Source organism: Dendrobates tinctorius, unplaced genomic scaffold (assembly GCF_039654945.1).
Source record: "Dendrobates tinctorius isolate UK_male_01 unplaced genomic scaffold, ASM3965494v1 ptg000070l, whole genome shotgun sequence".
Lineage (NCBI taxonomy): Eukaryota > Metazoa > Chordata > Amphibia > Anura > Dendrobatidae > Dendrobates > Dendrobates tinctorius.
This window is the reverse complement of record NW_027361738.1, coordinates 72111713-72132231: the sequence shown is the minus strand read 5'-3', so window position 1 is coordinate 72132231 and position 20519 is coordinate 72111713. Positions and strand designations below refer to the sequence as shown.

General features: G+C 44.4%; 1 protein-coding gene across 2 annotated transcripts in view; it reads right to left on the bottom strand.

Moving 5' to 3' along the window:
• HACD1 (3-hydroxyacyl-CoA dehydratase 1) overlaps positions 1 to 20519 on the bottom strand; it is a 67670-nt gene that overhangs the window by 42066 nt on the left and 5085 nt on the right. Inside the window, exon 1 of one of the 2 annotated variants that reach the window (XM_073581872.1) lies at positions 12945 to 13071. The exons of the other annotated variant lie outside the window; for it this stretch is intronic. Within the exon in view, the coding sequence (XP_073437973.1) occupies positions 12945 to 13060 (116 nt within the window). The 5' untranslated portion in view covers positions 13061 to 13071. Of the gene's footprint in view, positions 1 to 12944; positions 13072 to 20519 lie in introns of those variants that run through there. 2 annotated transcript variants of the gene reach the window in all.

The window sequence follows — 20519 nt, the reverse complement described above, 5'->3', positions numbered from 1 at the left end:
GACACCGGGAACATTGGCCCACATGTCAGATTATGCCTTGCAGATCCTAAAAAGGGACCCCCGCATTGCCAAAATGATGAACGATGACGACTACTGGTTGGCCAGCATCCTGGATCCACGCTATAAAGGCAAATTACAAAACATCATGCCACAGGAGAACCTTGACCTAATATTGGCTAATAAACAAGCAACTCTGGTAAATCGGTTGCTTGAGGCATTCCCAGCACACAGCAGCGGTGATGGTTCTCACACGAGCCGTACGGGCCGGGGGCAGCTTGGCAGAGGTGTTCATGGTGCACACAGCAGAAGTGGCGTTGGAGACAGGGGTTTCATGACAATGTTGTGGACTGATTTTTCACGGACCGCTAGCACAACTGGTAATACTGCATCGATGGAAAGTGACAGGAGACAGCAGTTGTCAACTATGGTTACAAACTACTTTTCCTCCCATATCGATGTTCTCCCACACAGGTCATTCCCCTTTGACTATTGGGCCGCTAAACTGGACACCTGGCCTGAATTGGCACAATATGCCTTACAGGAGCTCGCTTGCCCAGCTGCAAGTGTGCTATCGGAAAGAGTCTTCAGTGCAGCTGGATCAATCCTGACAGAAAAAAGGACCCGTCTGTCAACCCAAAATGTGGATGATCTAACCTTCATTAAAATGAACCATGCATGGGTTTCCAAGGATTTTGTCCCACCTTCCCCTGATGACACATAGGGTGACAGAAAAATGGCTTGCTTTGGTCCACCTCTTCCTGGGACTTGACCTATTTCGCCTTTTGCATCAGCTGAATGTCCAACATCAACATATGTCACTTTCTAAAACTCCCTAACTGTGCTGCCTCCCCCCCCCCATGGCCGGGGTCACCACCTAGCGCACGACACCGTGCGAGTGCCGTTGCCCTGGACAGGTGGGTAGGCCGACTCTTGGGCGCGGGCACTGGCACAGGGTCCCTCATAATGCAATCAAGTGTCTCTGACGGTGGTGGTGCACACCCGCCGTCAGACACACCGCCGTACTATGAGGGGCCCAGTGCCAGTACCGACGCCCACGAGTGGGCCCCCCTTGCTTGGGCAGGGCCCCAGCATTTGCAATCTTTACCTCTCCCTGCTCCTCCGCTGTGTAGTCTGGGCCGTCAAATCCATACTGTGCCTGACACCGTCTGAGCCTGCCTCCTGATGTATAGACATATATTTTGAATGTGTACGCTATCCATACATGTTATCCGGGGATACGGTACCCTTTCTCACCTTTGTGCAATCACGTGCAAGCCATACTGGGCCTAACACCATCTGAGCCTGCCTCCTGATGTATAGACATATATTTTGAATGTGTACGCTATCCATACATGTTATCCTGGGATACGGTACCCTTTCTCACCTTTCTGCAATCACGTGCAAGCCATACTGGGCCTAACACCGTCTGAGCCTGCCTCCTGATGTATTGACATATATTTTGAATGTGTACGCTATCCATACATGTTATCCTGGGATACGGTACCCTTTCTCACCTTTGTGCAATCACGTGTAATCCATACTGGGCGTGAGAACGGCTGGCGAGTTGTTAAGCAAGCTACAGCACCTGTGGTTTGCACACGTAAGTTTTTCATTTTTTCAGGAATGACGGTCAGGCCTAATTCCGGAACTGCGGTTGACCTACACTTACTGGGAAATCATCGTTCGCGGGTAATAATTGTAGTCAGTGATCCCCATCACTAACGTTGTTCAGCTGGTTATCTGCACCTGTAAGCGACAAACGCTGGCCTTTTCAGTGTAGCGCACATGCAGCCACGGACATGTAAGGGCATGACACACCAGTTATTGGCCAATCTCATGTGCCAGAGCCTCACGTGTCCCTTTAGTAAGCCGGACTCGGACCGCGGGGCATGACGGAGTCTCGTTCGTTAACGGAATTAAGCTTGCAATGTGTGCATCTGTTCTGTAGCTGGCATGGTTGAGGTTTCCCAGGTGGAGTCGAATTTAACCGTAGGCTCCACTCCTGGTGGTGCCCTTCTGGACATTCCTTTAAGGTTCAGCTTTGCAACCATACTGCCCACGTAAAACAAACACTTTGCCTTCATGAACGCTGTTTGGAGGGTCATAACTCGTGGGAATAACGCCGCCCAATCAGTTAACCTGCTAGAGAGATCCTTCGTTGCTCCCAAGCATGACATCACACTCCCTAGGAGGAAGGTAATGCCACTGTGGCGACCGTACTCCTGGGGGCGACACAAGTGCACTGATGCCCAGCCACTGCTCGATGAATCTGCTGGTACATTGACCCAGACCACTACATTCCCCTCACACGCTACCCGGCCTGAATCTGACCCTGATGAAACTCAGGTTACCCTTCCCATATACAGTTCCATCTTACACGGTGACAAAGAGGAAGCTGCAGATGAAAGTGCAGGTTCGGCCCACCCGCCATCAGACACACCACCGTACTATCAGGGGCCCTGTGCCAGTGCCGTCGCCAACGAGTGGGCCCCCCTGCTTGCTCAGGATCACAGCACTTGCAAGGTTGAAATACTGTGCAGTGAGATGGAAGATGGGGACGACGAGGAGTCCAGACTAGTACAGGGATTCCCTAGCGAGGAGACTTATTTGATTGTTTTCAATGTTGGGACAGCAATTTTTGGGGAGCACTATACTCTGGAGAATGATAGATGGGGACCACCATACACTGGAACATTCCAAAGGTGGACATCAGACACTGGAGCAGCATTTACAGGGCCCATTATACACTAGAGCATTAGAAATGGGGCCCATTATGTTTGGAGCATTATTTGGGCCCATAAGACAGTGGAGCTTCATCCATGGGGACCAACATATACTGTAGCATTATGTGGAGCTCATCATATACTGTTTCAAACATTATATGGGACCAATGATTCTGTATGGAGAAATAGATGGGCCTCGTCATGAGATGTAAAAAGTGAAGTATTTTTCATTGTACTATACCGCTATTTCTCTGCCGTATTGGAGCATCATGAGTTGTGGTATTATGTGTTAAAGGGGCGCTCTTTCGCCCAGGGCACATGAAAACCTGGAGCCAGCCCTACCCCCCCACAACTTTAGCCAAATAACCCCCATTTTTCAGTGCGTAACTTGTATTATGAAGTTAATTAAGGTTGACAAGCTTAAGTAAGAAGAATTGATGCTTTTGGCATTCAAATGGGCACTGTAGGTGTGTTTCCTGTCCTCCTCTCACTGCCGACTTTTATTCCCCATTGACTTACATTGGGTTTCGTGTTTCGGGACGACCCCGACTTTTCCCTATAATCGGCCGATCTTGCTCGACCCGACTTTTGGAAAAGTCGGGTTTCACGAAACGAAACTCGACCCTAAAAAAACAAAAGTCGCTCAACTCTAGAAATAATATGAAATGTAAGTTTGAGTGACAATGTTAATGCAGCTTTTATCGATTTGCCCTCGGAGGTGCAGGAAAGCAAGAGGCTCACACATGGCTACTTGTGAGGCTCACCTTCTGAAGTGGACCCACTAAGGCCCAGGTTCAGGTGGGCACAAGGATCCTCTAAACTATGGTGCAACTGGCAGGATGGCACATGGGTAGTGAGGATGTGGCACACTCAGGAATCTTGGGAAAAGCAGGACGGATGAAGTGGAAGTCAGCAGTGAATGAAGCAAGTTAAAGCGCAGAAAATGGAGAACACCAAACTAAAGTCTTGAATCTTGATCCTAAGACACGGATTTTTGTCCTTCTGGTCGTTAAGTAGGATCATGAAGATGACGTCATTGAGCCACGTTGGGCAATCTACAAAAGTCAACGTGGAGCACAACAGAGGGCAGCAACCCAAGATGAAGAAGACAGCGCCCATGATACCTGTGCCTGGTGTGTAACAGTACTTTTTTGGGGCCATTTTAAGGTCACATCCAGTTTACACATCAGCAAACGGTTATCAATTCAGAATACTAAACTTTTAGGAGCAATCTTTTTTTTTTTTTTTAAATGTCCATTACTGGATCACCCCTTACTACATAATGTCTACTTGAACTGAGGACTAGAAGGGATAAAGCCATAAGATCATTGGACACAAACTCGAAGTTGACCACCTACTAAATGTTGGATAGTAAACACATAGAAGTTTTTCTAAGATTTCCGCAAGTTGAGCTAAAAATTTCAGATAGGATAAATGTCAAATTCCAAAAGTCTGATGCGTTTTAAGTAATTATGTCATAAGTGCCTTTCATTGAGTAAGCGTGTTGATGGCACATCGCTAGGACATCATCCTTTCCAGGCTGTATCATATAAAGCTTGAATTAGGTGTGTTGACAACAAAGAAAAAAAAAATCTAAGTTGATGAGGGACAGAGGGTCCAGGCTGCAGTCCAAGAGGCTGGTCACAGTGTTCTTCAGGATATAAAGGCATGGTTGTAATGTTTGTCTTGAGCTTTCACTGAGATTGTATGACGTTATGGAGAAGTTACTTGGAGCACGGTCAACCATGCTGCCATGCAATGACCGGAACCAGGTTTCAGTTTTAGATGTATAGGAACACAGGTATATCTAGGTCATATGGCTGGCAGAACAATTTAAATAGTCTTGCAAAATATATTGTCAATATGAGGTGTGAACCTATCCCAATCTTTGTTTTCTTTATTAATGGGAATCTGTCAGCAGGGTTTTAACATTTTATCCGAGAACAGTTTGATGTAGAACCTGAGACCCTGATTCTAGTGATGTTTCACTTACTAGGCTGTGTGTTACTGTTTCAATATAATCAGTGTTTTATCAGCAGGAGATTATCACTACCGGACAAGGTGTCCTCAGTCTCATAGTTCACTATTATGTGTCACCCCGCCCCCATCACTGAGTGGCAGCTTCCTGCCCATGCACATTGTACACAGAAAGCAGCCAATCAGTGGTGTGGGCGGGGTTATACACAGCTCAGCATTTCGAGCTCTGCTAGATCAGCAGCAGAGAAAACTGTGATTGTATCAAAATTATAGTAAGCAGCCCAGTAAGTGACATATCACTGGAATCAGGGTCTCATCTCCTACAATATGCTGCTGTCAGATTACATATAAATAACCTACTGACAGATTCCCTTTAACTGATGTTTAGAATTTTTTTCTGCTGGTTTAACAAAATAATCTGATTTGTTGATAAAGGTAAAGTCCTTTTATATGGGCAGAGAAAGGTCGTGCAACAAGTCACTTGTTAAAGTGGACTTGTCACTTTCCATAAAGATGTAATTTTTTTTACTTGGTGTAATTGCCGCTGTTCTCCTGAATCTGGTCTTGTTGTTTCTTTTTTCTTTACTGTGACTCTTTGTTCCTGAGATATGACCTCAACTTTGTCCTGTATATAAATCTAATCTTTTTTAAGGTATTTTCCAGTTCTGGAAAACCTCTGTTCAATAGCTGCAGTTGGTTTAAAAAAAAAAAAAGCAAACAATCTTTACTCACCCTCCTCAGGTCCAGTATTGAGTCTCCTGTGCTGCTACCAGTTGGGAGGGCTTAGCAACTGTAGAGCTTTGCAGCTGTACCCAAGTTCCCTGGTCTCACTTATTGACTGCAGTGCTGTGGACCTGATATCAGCGATGCATTCCATAACAGTCATTGGGAGCAGTGGAAGAGACTCAACACTGGACCCGGGGAGGGTAACTTTTTTTTGAATAAATTGCAGAAGGCTGCCAGGGAACCTGTCTGAGATGGTTTAGTAAATCCTGAATTTAGCATGGGGTTGGACACGATGACCCTGGAGGTCTCTTCCAACTATAACATCCTATGATTTCCAACAGATGTCTGTCCGTGTCCAGCCTCTGTTTGAAGTCTTCCATTGAAGGAGAACTCACCACCTCTTGTGGCAGCTTGTTCCACTCATTGATCACCCTCAGTGTTGAAAAGTTTTTTCTAATATCTAATCTGTATTTTCTCCCTTTCAGTTTCAATTTCATTGCTTCTCGTGTTTCCATGTGCAAATGAGAATAATGAAGATCCCTCTATACTAAGACCTTCAGATATTTGTAGACAGCTATTAAGTCTCTTCTTAGCCTTCGTTTTTGCAAACTAAACATTCCCAGATCCTTTAACAGTTTCTCGAAGGATATACTTTGCAGTTCGCTCAACATCCTGGTCGCTCTTCTCCCAACTTGCTCCAGTTTTTCAACGTCTTTTTTAAAATGTGGTGCGAGAAACTGGACACAGTATTCCAGATGAGGCCTGACCAAGGAGGGGTAGAGGGGGATAATTACTTCACGTCATCTAGACTATATGCTCCTTTTAATACAGCCTAGAACTGTGTTTGCCTTTTTTGCTGCTGCATCATACTGTTGACTCATGTGCAGTCTGTGATCTATTCGTGTACCCTAGTCTTTTTCACACGTGCTGTTGCTTAGTACTATTCCTCCCATTCTTTTTCTTGATCACTGAGCCAGTTATGAATCCACCTAACTGTAGCCTTGTCTATCCCATACTTGGTCATTTTTTAAAAAAAAGAATAGGAAAGAATATAATAACGACCCAATACAATGTGCGCAGTATTCAGTAATATTAAATCCCATGCCAACCTTACAGCATAGTAGAGACGTTCTGCAAAGTAAACAGCCAAGATGGACTAGCCAAGGGTTTATTTTGAGTTTGAGGTCCTTGAAGGTGAAGTTGAGGCATTTGAGGCTGAGACAGGAATCTCTCTTGTAGGCAGTGCAAGATGATGGAGTCATGTAAGCAAGGAAGCATCAGAGAAATCTGCGAATCAACGGCCACAGGGAGATCAGCTCCTCAAAAAAATAAATAATTGCTGTGAACTCTCTTATACAAAAATTTCATCTAAATGAATGGTGCAGCTATTAGATATTTTTAACCCGCGCCACATTTAAATTCCTTGATTGCTCCGTTCTAGCGCACACAAGTCGTGTCATTCTCATAGAGTTGATATTGACACAAATGTGCTAGAATTACACACCTATTAATACCAGGGATGTATGAGCCTATTATTGGCCATTGAGCATTCATAAGAACACTCATTCTTAATTATCTGTCCACGGAAACATGCCAGCCATTACCTGAAGAACAACCAAACGATCGGTAATCAGATCATTTATGCTGGCAGAAAAAAAAACATTTTTGGCAGCACATTGTCCAGGAGACGCGCTGCCGACAACATGATGCGGTATGAGGACAGAATGATCGTAATTATGATCATTGTCTTCCCATCATTTTGCATTGGCGTGTTAGCAAAAGGTCACGTTCACACGTTCAGTTGAAAGCTCATTTGGCCGATGGCGCTCTTTCCATCTTGCTTGGCTTCACGTAACTGGGTCCAAAGACAGCTCCAAATAATGTCCTATATGGACCTTTGGGGAATAACTATTGCATCTGGTAGGAAAATCCAACTCTTGATTCTTAACTGCAGCCCTTTGGTTACATTCCCAAGATCCCCTAGGCCTGTTTCACACATCCGTTTTCCCCATGAGTCAAAATCCGCCGTTTTGCAAAAAAACGGATCCGCCATTTTTCTTGGTGGATCCGTTTTTTCCCCATTGACTTGTATTGACGGCGGATCTTGACGGATGGTCATCCGTTCGATCCATTTTTTTAAGGATCCGCCAAGATTTTGCCGTCCGCTGAGTGGACAGGACGGACAATGAAAGGTTTTTTTCCCTGGCCGGATCCGCATTTTCTATTGCGCATGCCCGGGAGAAATGCCTGTGTCGGAAATTTAACCCTAAACTCAGTTCTGGTGACTGAAAAAAATCTCTCTCTCTCTCTCTATCTCTTTCTCTCTCTCTCTCCTCCCCGGGCAGCGGTTCCTTTAAAATTCTTCCTTCTCCGGATCCGTTAAAACGACGGTCCGGTGGCAAACGTAGTCAGTACAGGAATGGATCCGTTGTCCGCTATTTTAGCGGATTTTAACTGACAGAAAAAACTGATGTGTGAAACAGGCCTTATAAATCAGTGATTACCATTATATTACCATGAGTATCTTGGTCCACTTCTGAAATTACACAGATACCCTCAGTTGGGTAAATGCTCTTCAATCACTTGGCATTTCTTCAACAATCTGATGGGCAAATCTCTTGTAGCTTTCACCAGTAAATAACCGCAGTTTTACAGGACTGGAACTCAACCTCTCACTATTCCCTCTCTGAGGGAGGAAATCCTTTAAGTCTGCAATGTGCTTTCTCCCAAACAGCGACTCCAATTCTACGCCTCACTCTGACCTTGCTACGGGGTACGACTTTAGCACTCCAGGTTTCCACCTCAACCTCATGAATCCACCATGCAATCTTCCATTTAGGCACACCATGACTTGCTCCAGCTATCAGCCAGTCATTGATGGACAAGCTCAGGCCTTCTGCCCTTAGCAGGTTCTTCCGGCACCTCATGCGGTCTTACTACACACTCTACACAGGAAGAGCATGACCAGAGAAAAATACTTGCCAAGATGTCAGAAACCTAAAGTCCTCTCCACCCCAACTAATATAATTCACAAATCTTTCTTGCACATTGCAGCCTGTCTTCCTTGAATAGGCTTGCTTGGCATGCTACAATCATTTAACCACTATCATGTCTCTCTGTAGCTCTTATATCTTCTAATCTTAGACTCCTCTTGTCTCAGATCTAGCTGTCTTTTTCCCTGAGTTATAGAGGGACCATAGCCACACACAAGCTCTCTCCCTAATGCCAGCTCCCTTTTATCATCTCCTCCAGGTCCTTTCTTTTATAGCAGTGCCATCTTGTAGTGATAGATACCATGATTGCATACAATAATAAGGTAAAACATATATCAACATCCATTTGGGTTAGTAATTACAATTCCGGAATGATCAATATATCAGAAGAAATTTTGGGTAGCATGGAAAAGTTAACAAAATAGCCTGACGCCAGTTGCAGCCCCACTTATAAATAGGTCCGTCACTTTAAGGGCTCATGTATACAGTATTACCTCTTGTCCCTGTCTGGTAGTACATAAAACCCTTTTGGGTCTGTCGTTTAGATCCGTACACACTCTTTATAATACTTCCTCGAGAAACCAAATTTTCCCCTTTAATCTATACATCTAAAAGGAGGTCCTTGTGATACATCCTGGAAATGACCATGTGAATGAGGTCTTCAGATGTCGACCACTTCTTCCTAAAGGCTCTGTTAAGGCATATGGATGTAACTCAAGGGAGTCTCTTTATTAAGACCCCATTCTGCCATTCAAAATAGAGTCACTTCCTAAGAGCATCTCTACTTCTGATGTACTGGTGATCTCCCATTAATTCTAATGGCCGGTGTATATGTGGCGCCCCCAGGGGTATGGTCGCCACAATGGCATTGCCTTCCTCCTGGGAGGGTGATGTCAGGCTTAGAAGCAAGGAAGGGTCTCTCCAGCAGTTTATCTATACATGCAGAGGGAGCTCTGAACCAGGATTGGGGGAGGAGTGCTCTCTGAGGGCCAGGAAGGGAACAGTTAGTTAGTGTGAGGAGGGTGAAGTGTGCAGACGTGGAGAAGGAGCTGGGAGATCAAGCAGAGAGGAAAGGCTCATCTCCAGCGACAGCGCATGATCTGGAGCCTGGTCTCCATGGTTGTATGGATACTAATGGTCCTGCAGCAGACACCAGAGGAGTAGGAAGTTGTAAATACTCGACTCCCACCTAAGACTCGGAGGCACAACAGCACGGTGTGAGCCAAGAGAAAATTGCGGCTACAGCTGTCTGTCATACGAGGAATTCTGAGAGACGATAATAAGGAGGAACTCCAGTGTAACTCAGTACTGGATGCACCTCAAGTGAGCGCTAGGAAGGAGACTGCACAACCTATCTGCTGAGGGAGAGAGCCCTGAATTGCTTCCAGGCTAGCCTGCTCCTGTGCCATCTGTAATCAGGACCCTGGACTGCATTTGCCAAGTAAAGGTATAGAAACTGCACCCTGTGGTGTCCTTGCCTCCTTTCTGCTACTTCCCCGACACCGCTACATCCCTGTGCCTACCACTGCACCCTTCCCGCAACGCACATCTACACTGCCCTGGGACTACAGCTTCACCTGTGGGGAGCTTTAACATCTTTGCTGCACCATACCATCAGTCCCAGCGGATCTGCAGCGTCGGCTTAACAACTCCCTTGCCGAACACCACAGGTGGCGTCACGAAATATTCATCAAATCAACTGCATTCCACCATTCAATCCCCTTTTTATATTGGGCGCCCAGGGTCGCGGACCGGGTCACCGCTGCTGTGACACCTTCCCCTCTGAGTTACCGGCCCGGTACCGAGAACCCCACAGCCCTGGGAGGGCGACCCATATATAGGTTTCTTCCAAAGTTGCTGCCGCAAAGGAGATGCCCCATGTGATAAAAGCTGAATACAAAAAATGAAATGCTATGACGGGATGTCAGGTTCCCGTATCTCAAATCAAGGCTGATATTGATGAAACTACAATGTCCGTGAGCATTCAGGGAAATTTGGAATAAATCTGAATCAAGTTGAAGGGGTAAAGCTCTCCTTGGGGCTCCTAGATCCCTATGAATGACTCAATAACACCAATTAATGGTGCAGGTACGCACAGATGCCTTCTACTTAACAACACATAACAAGACAATTCTTGAAGTTGTTCCCTTTAAATCCAATGGTCAAAACTCTAAAACCAATTTAAAACCATAAATGACTGTCATATTTTTAAAAAAATGTTGCCAAAAAGTTCAAAACTGCCCCCGAAATGATCACTAAGAATAAAGAGGGTCCACATTTTTGGAATTAAGTTTCTCCTTTCAAACTCCTACTGACATTGGGGTCCTCCTCACTTCCTCATGACTGCAGTGAGGAGAACTCCCATTTTAGTGATTGATTGGGGTACTAGTATGGACCCTTCAGTGGTGATACGTGCACTTTGTGGGAAAACTTTAAACCTTTGCTCATACTTCCCACAAAACAACCAAGATTTAGGTCTACGAGATCTAAATAAAAAGTGAGACCATGGCCACACAGATCAATAATAGCCACCCATCGCACGCCTCAACTTCCATGAGAATATATTAAAAATAAAACTACTATATCCTAACCATGGATAACAGAGAACAGCACCAGATAACATAGGATACAATTTCCTGGGTATGACCAGTATTGACCTGAGGTTCTTCTGACCCAACAGATGAAATGATTTTAATGGTCTAAATACTAAACAGGTGCACATCACTTTTAGTTGAATTATTACATACATAGAACATAACATCAAGTCTAGGAAGAGAAAATTTACTTTTTTTTAAGTGGTCATAAAAAAAAATTATGTATTCACAAACTGGTCATGGGTCTCTGGACCCGAACTCAATAGTCTCAGACATAAATGAGACAAGTTGCATCAGGAGACGCCCGGCTGCTCCATGCATCGTGGTCCGAGGGCACGAATATGTGAATATGGCCTAAAAAAATGGGCCCTTTTTTAGGGGTCAGTATCCTGCGGCACTCCAGCTGTTGTGAAATTAGCTGAAGACTCTCAGGACATGCTGGGGTTTGCAGTTAAGGGTTATCTAGCTTTGGATAACCTCTGTCCCCCAGCTGCTGTTTGTATTGACAACAAACAGATTAATTTTTACTCACCTTCCCCAGGTCCAACACTGAGACTCCGCCTCTGCTCCTGTTATTGTCTGCAGCGCTGACCACACGTCCACAGCACTGCAGCCAATCAGTGAGCTCACTTTTCAGTGGAAGTCTATGAGAGCCTTGTTCCGGCTTTTATAGACTTAGGGTGCAGTCAGATGACTGTATAATGGACTGGACGGCGGCTCTCCTGACCCGAGCGGAACAGCTGTATAGAAATACATGGCGTCTCGTTCGGGTGAGGAGAACCGCCGGCCAGTCCGAGCATTCAATGTGATCATCGTCCGTGTTTTTATGGCCGTCTGACTGCGCCATTACATTGAGAGCTTGTGGTTGTTACTTCTGGTAAGTCAGAAGCTGCGGGCACAAGTTTGCATCGAGAGACTGAAGTGGCGCTGATAAAAGTGAAGAAGGCGACGGGTAAGTATAATACAAGGGTCATTGACCGAGTGGTGCTTTAAACAAATGGCAACCAGGGAAGAGGGATTTTTCAAAACAGGAAAACCTCTTTAGTGGCTGAAGTGGCGCAGGTTGCTAACACCTGCCCTAGTGATACGGACATGAGTCTGACTAGTCTGCTCCAAATGGAATTGTTGTCTGCTGAACCATTATTATGTCTGGACCCATTGGAGGATCATCCGGTGGGTCAGCCCGATCTCAGATTTCCTGGATTATTAGATGCCAAATTGAAAAATTTACATTCTACCTGTTTTAATGCCCATGTGCTTACCATGAAAATCTCTAACAGATTCTTCCAATGACTGTACCGTAAATAAGATCTACACATTATCATTAACGCTTCCGATAAATGCAAAAGCGATGGACCTCTCTGCCTGCGAGCAGAACGTAAAGCCGCCTCTTATTTTAGAATTAATACACCGTGAACGTACAACTATGTTAAGTTGAGGGGGTACATGCTTCTATTACAGTAAAATGTGCCGAGGGAAGCACTTTCCCCGCCTACTGGCTTCTCAGGCTATACTTATCCTCACAGACCGGCAGTACGTTGACGCAGCTGCTGTCATGAACCGTATTAGGAAATGCAACTTAGGACGAGCAGCGAACACACTGCTATCCGTTCACCATTGCTTTCTTTTCCTTCAAATTCCCCCCCCCAAAAAAAAAATACACTTTGTCAATAAAGCTTTACAAGTCAAAAACAAACTTTTTATTAATGCATGATTTGATCTAACTATTACAAAAATGATTTCATATCCATAAAACACTTAGTTGCCCTTCCCTACAAGCTGCAGAGGATACAGTTCTAAAAATGTGACAAATTAGATAATATTCTAAATATTTACTAGAGAAACTTCATAGAACTCGTAACAAAGTGTCCACATGATTCTAAATCTTCTAAGGCAAGAATAAGGGGGGAATGTAAGGGGCTGGTACGTACCCCGCAGTCATGGCAATGTTGTAAAAGGTGAGCCATACTGTTGCCACAGCTCCGATGGGCTTTTTCTTGGCGTTTTCCTTCTCTTCTACAGACCCCTCGTCCTCATTTGATGCCATGGCTTCACAAGCACAGGCTGAGGGTTAGGCTGCAGTGTGCAGCGCGGCTGACAGCTGGGGCTGACAAATCTCACATTCAGTGGCACATGGACCCTCCAATAATAGAGCGCAAGGGAGGAGCAATTCAATAGCTTTGTCTTACTGTTCCTAGCAGACAATGAAATTGAAAACGTATATATCGATCAGCGATAACATTAACCCCTTCACCCCCAAGACTGTTTGCATCTTCCCGATCAGGTCGAATTTTTACAATTCTGACCACCGTCACTTTATGAGCTAATAACTCTGGAACGCTTCATCGGATGATCCCACTGATTCTGAGACTGTATATTTGTGACATATTGTACTTAATGATAGAGGTAAAATTTGTTCGATAGGACTTGCGTTTATTTGTGAAAAAAAAATGAAATTTGTCAAAAATTTTTTGAAAATTTCAATTTTTATTCCCTTAAACCATAAAGTTATGTCGCTCAAAACAGTTAATAAATAACATTTCCCACAAACTTCTTTACATCAGCACAATTTTTTAAACATAATTTTTTTTCTGTTACGAAGATAGAAGGGTTAAAAGTTGACCAGCGATTTCTAATTTTTCTGACAAAAGTTACAAAGCCATTTTTTTTTAGGGACCACCTCACATTTGAAGTGACTTTGAGGGGTCTTTTTATGACAGAAAATACACCAAAGTGACACCATTCTAAAAACGGCACCTCTCAAGGTGCTCTAAAGCACATTCAAGAAGTTTATTAACCCTTCGGGTGCTTCACAGGAACTGAAGCAATGTGGAAGGAAAAAATGAACATTTCATTTTTTTGACAAAAATTTTATATTAGTCCCAAATATTTTTACTTTCATAGGGGTATCAGGAAAAATTGGACCCGAAAATTTGCTGTGCAATTTCTCTTGTGTACGCCGATACCCCATATGTGGGGGAAAGCCACTGTTTGAGATTGGGATGGAAGGAGCACAGTATGACTTTTTCAATGCAAAATTGGCTGGAATCAAGTGCGGATGCCACGTTGCATTTGGAAAGCCCCTGATGTTTCTAAACAATAATCCCCCACAAGTGATGATATTTTGGAAAATAGATCCCTCAAGGAACTTATCTACATGTGTGGTGAGAACCTTGAGCCAATAGGTCCTTCACCAAAAATTATAGCGTTGAGCTGTGAAAATAAAAAAAAAATCACATTTTTTCCACAAAAATATTTTTTAGCGCTACATTTTTTTTATTTCCACAAGGGTAACAGGAGAAAATGGACCTGAAAATTTGTTGCGCAATTTCTCATGAGTACGCTGATATCCCATTTGTGGGAGTAAACTACTGTTTTGGTGCACAGCAGGGTTCAGAAGGGAAGAACTGACATTTTGGAATGCAGACTTTGATGGAATGTTTTGCGGGCGTCATGTCGCGTTTGGAGAGCCTCTGATATGCCTAATCAGTGTAAACCCCAGGGGCGTATCTAGGGGGGGCAGCCGGGGCAGTTGCCCCGGGCGCAGCCAGCAGGGGGGCGCAGTTGGGCCGCCTAATGCAGCGGTCCGCAGTGTCCTCCTTGGCGGCTGCGTTCTGCCGCCCCCCCGGCCTGAGAGTCGGCGGTTCTCTGTGTCAGCTGTCAAGCTGACAGCCGGCGCAGAGAAGGAGCGCGTGCCGGCTCCCAGGGAACAATTGTACTGGCGTCTATACAGACGCCAGTACAATTGAAGCTCTGACCGCCGGGCCAGAGCGACGTCAGCATCGTGATCAGGTCATGTGATCACGCTGCTGACGTCACTCCTCGGCGCCCAAAGCAAACGCTGGTGGTAAGTGTGCTCCTCTGTGGAGCTGAAGAACCACCGAAGATGGGAGATGAGGGGGAGTTAATGAGTGGAGAAGGGGGGGATTTGTAGAGGGGATGGCGGTTAATGTGTGGGGGTATTTAGAGTGGGGATGGGGGTAATGAGTGGGGATGGGGGTTAATGTGTGTGGGGGTTAATGAGTGGGGATGCCATGGGGTTAATGTGTGGGGGGATTTGGAGTGGAGATGGGGGTTATTTAATGTGATGGGGGTTAATGAGTGGGGATTGGGTTAATGTGTGCGGGGGTTAATGAATGGGGATGGGGGTTAATGTGTGGGGGTATTTGGAGTGGAGATGGTTATTTAATGTGTGGGGGGATTTGGAGTGGAGATGGGGGTTATTTAATGTGATGGGGGTTAATGAGTGGGGATTGGGTTAATGTGTGCGGGGGTTAATGAATGGGGATGGGGGTTAATGTATGGGGGCGTTAATGAGTGGGGTTGGGGTTAATGTGTGGGGGTATTTGGAGTGGGGGTGGGGGGATTTGGAGTGCTGATGGGGTTAATGAGTGGGGATTGGGTTAATGTGTGGGTGGATTTGGAGTGGGGATGGGGGGTTATTTAATGTGTGGGGGGATTTGGAATGGGGATGGGGGTACTTAATGTGTGTGGGGGATTGGGGATGGGGGGATTTAATGTGTGGGGAGATTTGAGGACACAAAATAAAGAGTATGTATGAGGAAACAGTATGGGGGATTGGTGCAGACAGTATGGGGAGCGAATGGGTTAATGTATGTGGATGGACACAGTATGGGGAGTCAGGGATATGTGTGAGCAGACAGTATAGAGAGTGAGGGGGTAAATATATGAGGAGACAGTATGGTGAACAGGTGGGATGCTAGAGGGGAATAGTGTGAGGCCACAGTATATTGCAGATATTTTTATTTAGGGGCATTATAATGACACTTCTATCTTTAAGGGGATCGTGTGGAGATTTGCTGCAGAAGACCGGAGAAGATGGACGTCTACAGAGACGAGATGTGGATGAGAAAACTCATCATGGGGTCTAGAAGAAAAGGTGACTGACTGCAGAGACGACGTCATCTATAAAGTACTTGGGTGTAAATGTTATTTGTGATACTGAGTAATTCTCATGTTTTTATTTGTTAGGAACATTATAGGGGTTCTCCAGGTTTGTGCTGAGTCTGCAGACATTCTATGTGACTGCAGACTTCTGAATTCTCACAGTGCTCACTGAACGCTGTCAGGATTCTCTTGTGCCGGTAATTTACATACATGCGGTCACATGCTGACTAGACATGTGTGGCCTCACTCAATGAAAATGAACAGAGCGAGGCCGGGCACGTCTAGTCGGAATGTGGCCAGAAGTATATAAACCACATACTTGTGCTGACATGACTGTACATCGGCAAGGGAGAACCCTAAGTGTGCAGTGCATTCCTTGTGAGAATTCAGAAGCTGCAATGTCAGGATTCAGCTCTGCAGGTTCCAGTAGTCATCACATGGACACTTCACTCATATGCGATTTTCATAGTTATGGTCCTGTGACAACGAGCTTCTCTTCCTGCTTCTCTCAGTTTTTTACTGAACATTGAGAGCATTAGGAGGAGCAGCTCGCAGGTACATGGCTAAGTGTGCAAGTCGCATATGTACTTGGGCGGACGGGCGGGGGGGGGGATAGGGGGCGCCGAACCGAATTCTTGACCCGGGTGCCAGAAAGCCTAGATACGCCTCTGGTAAACCCCCCACAAGTGACTGTATATTGAAACTGATCTAGAGTTTCCTGGTATGTGAATTTTATCATTTAGTGGCATACATGAGTAGTGTATAGTGCACAAAGTTCGCATGCATGAGTTGTGTAGCGTACATCAGGTTAACATACGTGAATTGCGTAGAGTGCATCAGGTTGGCATACGGCTGGGGCACTTGATCAGAGGTTAACTCCCCCATCTTCATGTTGTACCCCAGTACATAGTCTGGTTTGGTGACCCGTGCAGATGTACCTCAAACAGTGCTGCCATCACCATGTGTAGTGGTCAAGAAAAGGACATCCCTCTTGTCCTTGTACTCATAGTAACATAGAAACATAATTATTAGGGTTGAAGGAAGACTATAAGTCCATCTACTTCAACCCATATCCTATCCTAACTTGCCCTAACATGTTGATCCAGAGGAAGGCAAAAAAAACCCATGTGGCAAACAGTAAGCTTCACATTGGGCAAAAAAATTCCCTCCCAACTCCACATACGGCAATCAGACTAGCTCCCTGGATCAACGCAATATTAAGGAAACTAGTGTATATACCCTGTAATATTATACTTTTCAAGAAAGGCATCCAGTCCCTTCTTAACTTTTAGTAGGGAATCACTCATTACAACATCATATGGCAGAGAGTTCCATAGTCTCACTGCTCTTACAGTAAAGAATCCGCGTCTGTGAGTATGCTTAAACCTTCTTTCCTCCAGACGTAGAGGATGCCCCCTTGTCCCCATCACAGGTCTAAGAGTAAAAAGATCATTAGAAAGGTCTTTGTACTGTCGCCACATATATTTATACATTGTAATAAGATCACCCCTAAGCCTTCGATTCTCCAAACTAAATAACCCCAAGTGTAATAACCTGTCTTGGTATTGCAGACCCCCTAGTTCCCTAATAACCTTGGTTGCTCTTCTCTGCACCCGCTCCAGTTCAGCTATGTCTTTCTTATACACCGGAGACCAGAACTGTACACAGTATTCTAAGTGTGGTCGCACTAGTGACTTATATAGAGGTAAAATTATGTTCTCCTCATGAGCATCTTTTAATGCATCCCATTATTTTATTTGCCTTTGCAGCAGCTGCCTGACACTGGCCACTAAATGTGAGTTTGTTATCCACCCATACACCCAGGTCTTTTTCAGTGAAGGTTTTGCCCAGTGTTTTACAATTAAGCACATAATTATACATCTTGCTTGTTCTACCCAAGTGCATGACCTTACATTTATCCCCATTAAAGCCCATTTATCAGCCCAAGCTTCTAGTTTTCATAAATCCTCCTGTAATATAAAATTGTCCTCCTCTGTATTGATTACCCTGCAGAGTTTAGTGTCATCTGCAAATATTGAAATTCTACTCTCTATGCCCCCTACAAGGTCATTAATAAATATGTTAAAAAGAAGCGGGCCCAAAACTGACCCCTGTGGTACCCCACTGCTAACCGTGACCCAGTCTGAATGTGCTCCATTAATAACCACCCTTTGCTTCCTATCCCTGAGCCAGCTCTTATCCCACTTACACATATTTTCCCCTATCCCCATTGTTCTAATTTTATGTATCAACCTTTTGTGTGGCGCCGTATCAAAAGCTTTTGGAAACTCCATATACCCTAGGTCCATTGCATTCACTTGGTCCAGGCCGGAACTTACCTCTTCATAGAAGCTTATCAGATTAGTCTGACAGGAATGGTTCCTCGTAAACCCATGTTGACTCAACCACCAGCATGTTGTCGCTACATTGGGCTCTGCTCTCACCCTTTCTGAGTAGCAGCCCAATCAGTGTCTTAGGGAGGCCTCTCTGATTTTTGTGGACTGTACTGCATACTTTGGTAGCTAGCACACAGAGGGACTTGAAGAGTGGGATGCTGGTATTAAAGTTATCTACATAGAGCTGATAACATTGATCCAGCAGTGGGTAAACCAAACCCCACACAATTTTCCCACTCACTCCCAAGACAGGGGGACATTCAGGGGGTTCAATCTAGGTGTCATTTCCATCATAAACTCTAAACTGTTGGGTGTACCCTGAGGTACTTTCACCCAGTTTGTAGAGCTTAGTTCTGTACCTGGCCCTCTTAGCAGTGAAAAAGAAGGAAGGAAAGTTCCAGCGCGAGAAATGGAAAATTAAAAATCCATTTTATTGTGCCAATGCATATTAAAATTCCAGCAGGTACAGCATACTAGTCGGATGACTGCAGAACAACGCGTTTCGACGCCTCAGGTCTTAATCATGTTCTGACATTAAATGTAACCAGCTTCCTTTTATTGGATTCTCCCACCTATTTTAAAACAGGTGATTCAGAGTAATATTAGGTGTGTTGCTAAACGGGCACCTACACTTAGTACTATTCTTTCCCCTAGTCTTTTTATAAGTGATAGCGGCCAGACAGAGGGATCCTCCTGGATCACATTAAAGGGTTTTTACAAATGCGGTGCAGCTAGGTGTAAAACTTGTAATTTTGTACAAAAAGGAAAAACATTTTTTTCTATGGTAAATAAAAAAACATTTACCATTAAAAATTTAATAAATTGTAATTCTTCTTATATTGTATATTTAATAACATGCAATATTTGTAATATTCAATACACTGATTGCACCACGGGACCCTTGAAGGTTAGAATTAGGAGGCATCTCTCAGATGTGTCTAATCACAATGCTGTTGCGGTTTCTGCAGTATCAAAGCATTTTGCCACAGTTCACAAAGGGGATGTTAGCGGCTTTCATTTTATGGGAATAGAACAGGTACACAGACCGATTCGGGGTGGAGATCACAGAAGGAAACTATTGAACAGGGAGTCCTTCTGGATTTTCACCCTGGGCACTAGATATCCGGATGGTATGAATAGCCGACAAGATCTCATATTACATTATTGAATATATTCGTCCCATATTTTTATTCAGAGGCTGTAATGTAACTTATCGATCTAATTTTAATATATTATGTATGTGATATGAATATGTGATATGTATCTTGAAATATGTTATCGCAATTGAAAAATTTTTTTTTTTTTTTTCTTTTTTGTTATATATTCATCTTTTTCATCTTACATTAGGAGTATATATATATCTCCCTTTTAAATTATATATGTTATTTATTTTGTATTGTCTACATTGACTGTTTTTTTTCTTTTCCTCTTTGTTTGGCTCTCCCACCATTACCATATTGGGAGCTGCTTTGGAGCAGTCCACACATGTGTTTCTGATTTTTGCAGGTGGGAGAAACCAATAAAAGGAAGCTGGTTACATTTAATGTTAGAACATGATTAAGACCTGAGGCGTCGAAACGCGTTGTTCTGCAGTCATCCGACTAGTATGCTGTACCTGCTGGAATTTTAATATGCATTGGCACAATAAAATGGATTTTTAATTTTCCAGTTCTCGCGCTGGAATTTTCCTTCCTTCTTTTTCACTGTTGATTGACTGCCTGGTCAAGTCCGTGCGCAAGGATTTGGATTCTGCTGGCAGGGCAGTACGGTGAGCTGGATTGTTTTTCCTTTTCTTTTGGCCCTCTTAGCAGGTATTGCCAGAATTTGAGCCTCCCTTTGAAATGTATTAGCGACTCATCCAGGCAGATCTCCCTTTGGGGCATGTACACCTGAGCAAATTTGTTGCTGAAGTGATCAATAACTGGCCAAACTTTGAAAAGTCTGTCAAAGTTGGGGTCACACCGGGGAGGACATTGTACATTTTCACTGTAATGCAAAAATTTGTGAATTGCCTCAAATCATTTATGGGTCATAGCCAAGCGGAACACTGGAGTGTTATGCAAAACGTCAACACTAGAGATGGGCGGACCACCTGGATGTTCGGGTATCAGAACAGTACTCGGAACTGAACCTGGACTCCTTTCACATGAATGGGGGCCCGTCATGTGAATTGCCGGGCGTACCAATTTGTTTGGGCTACCA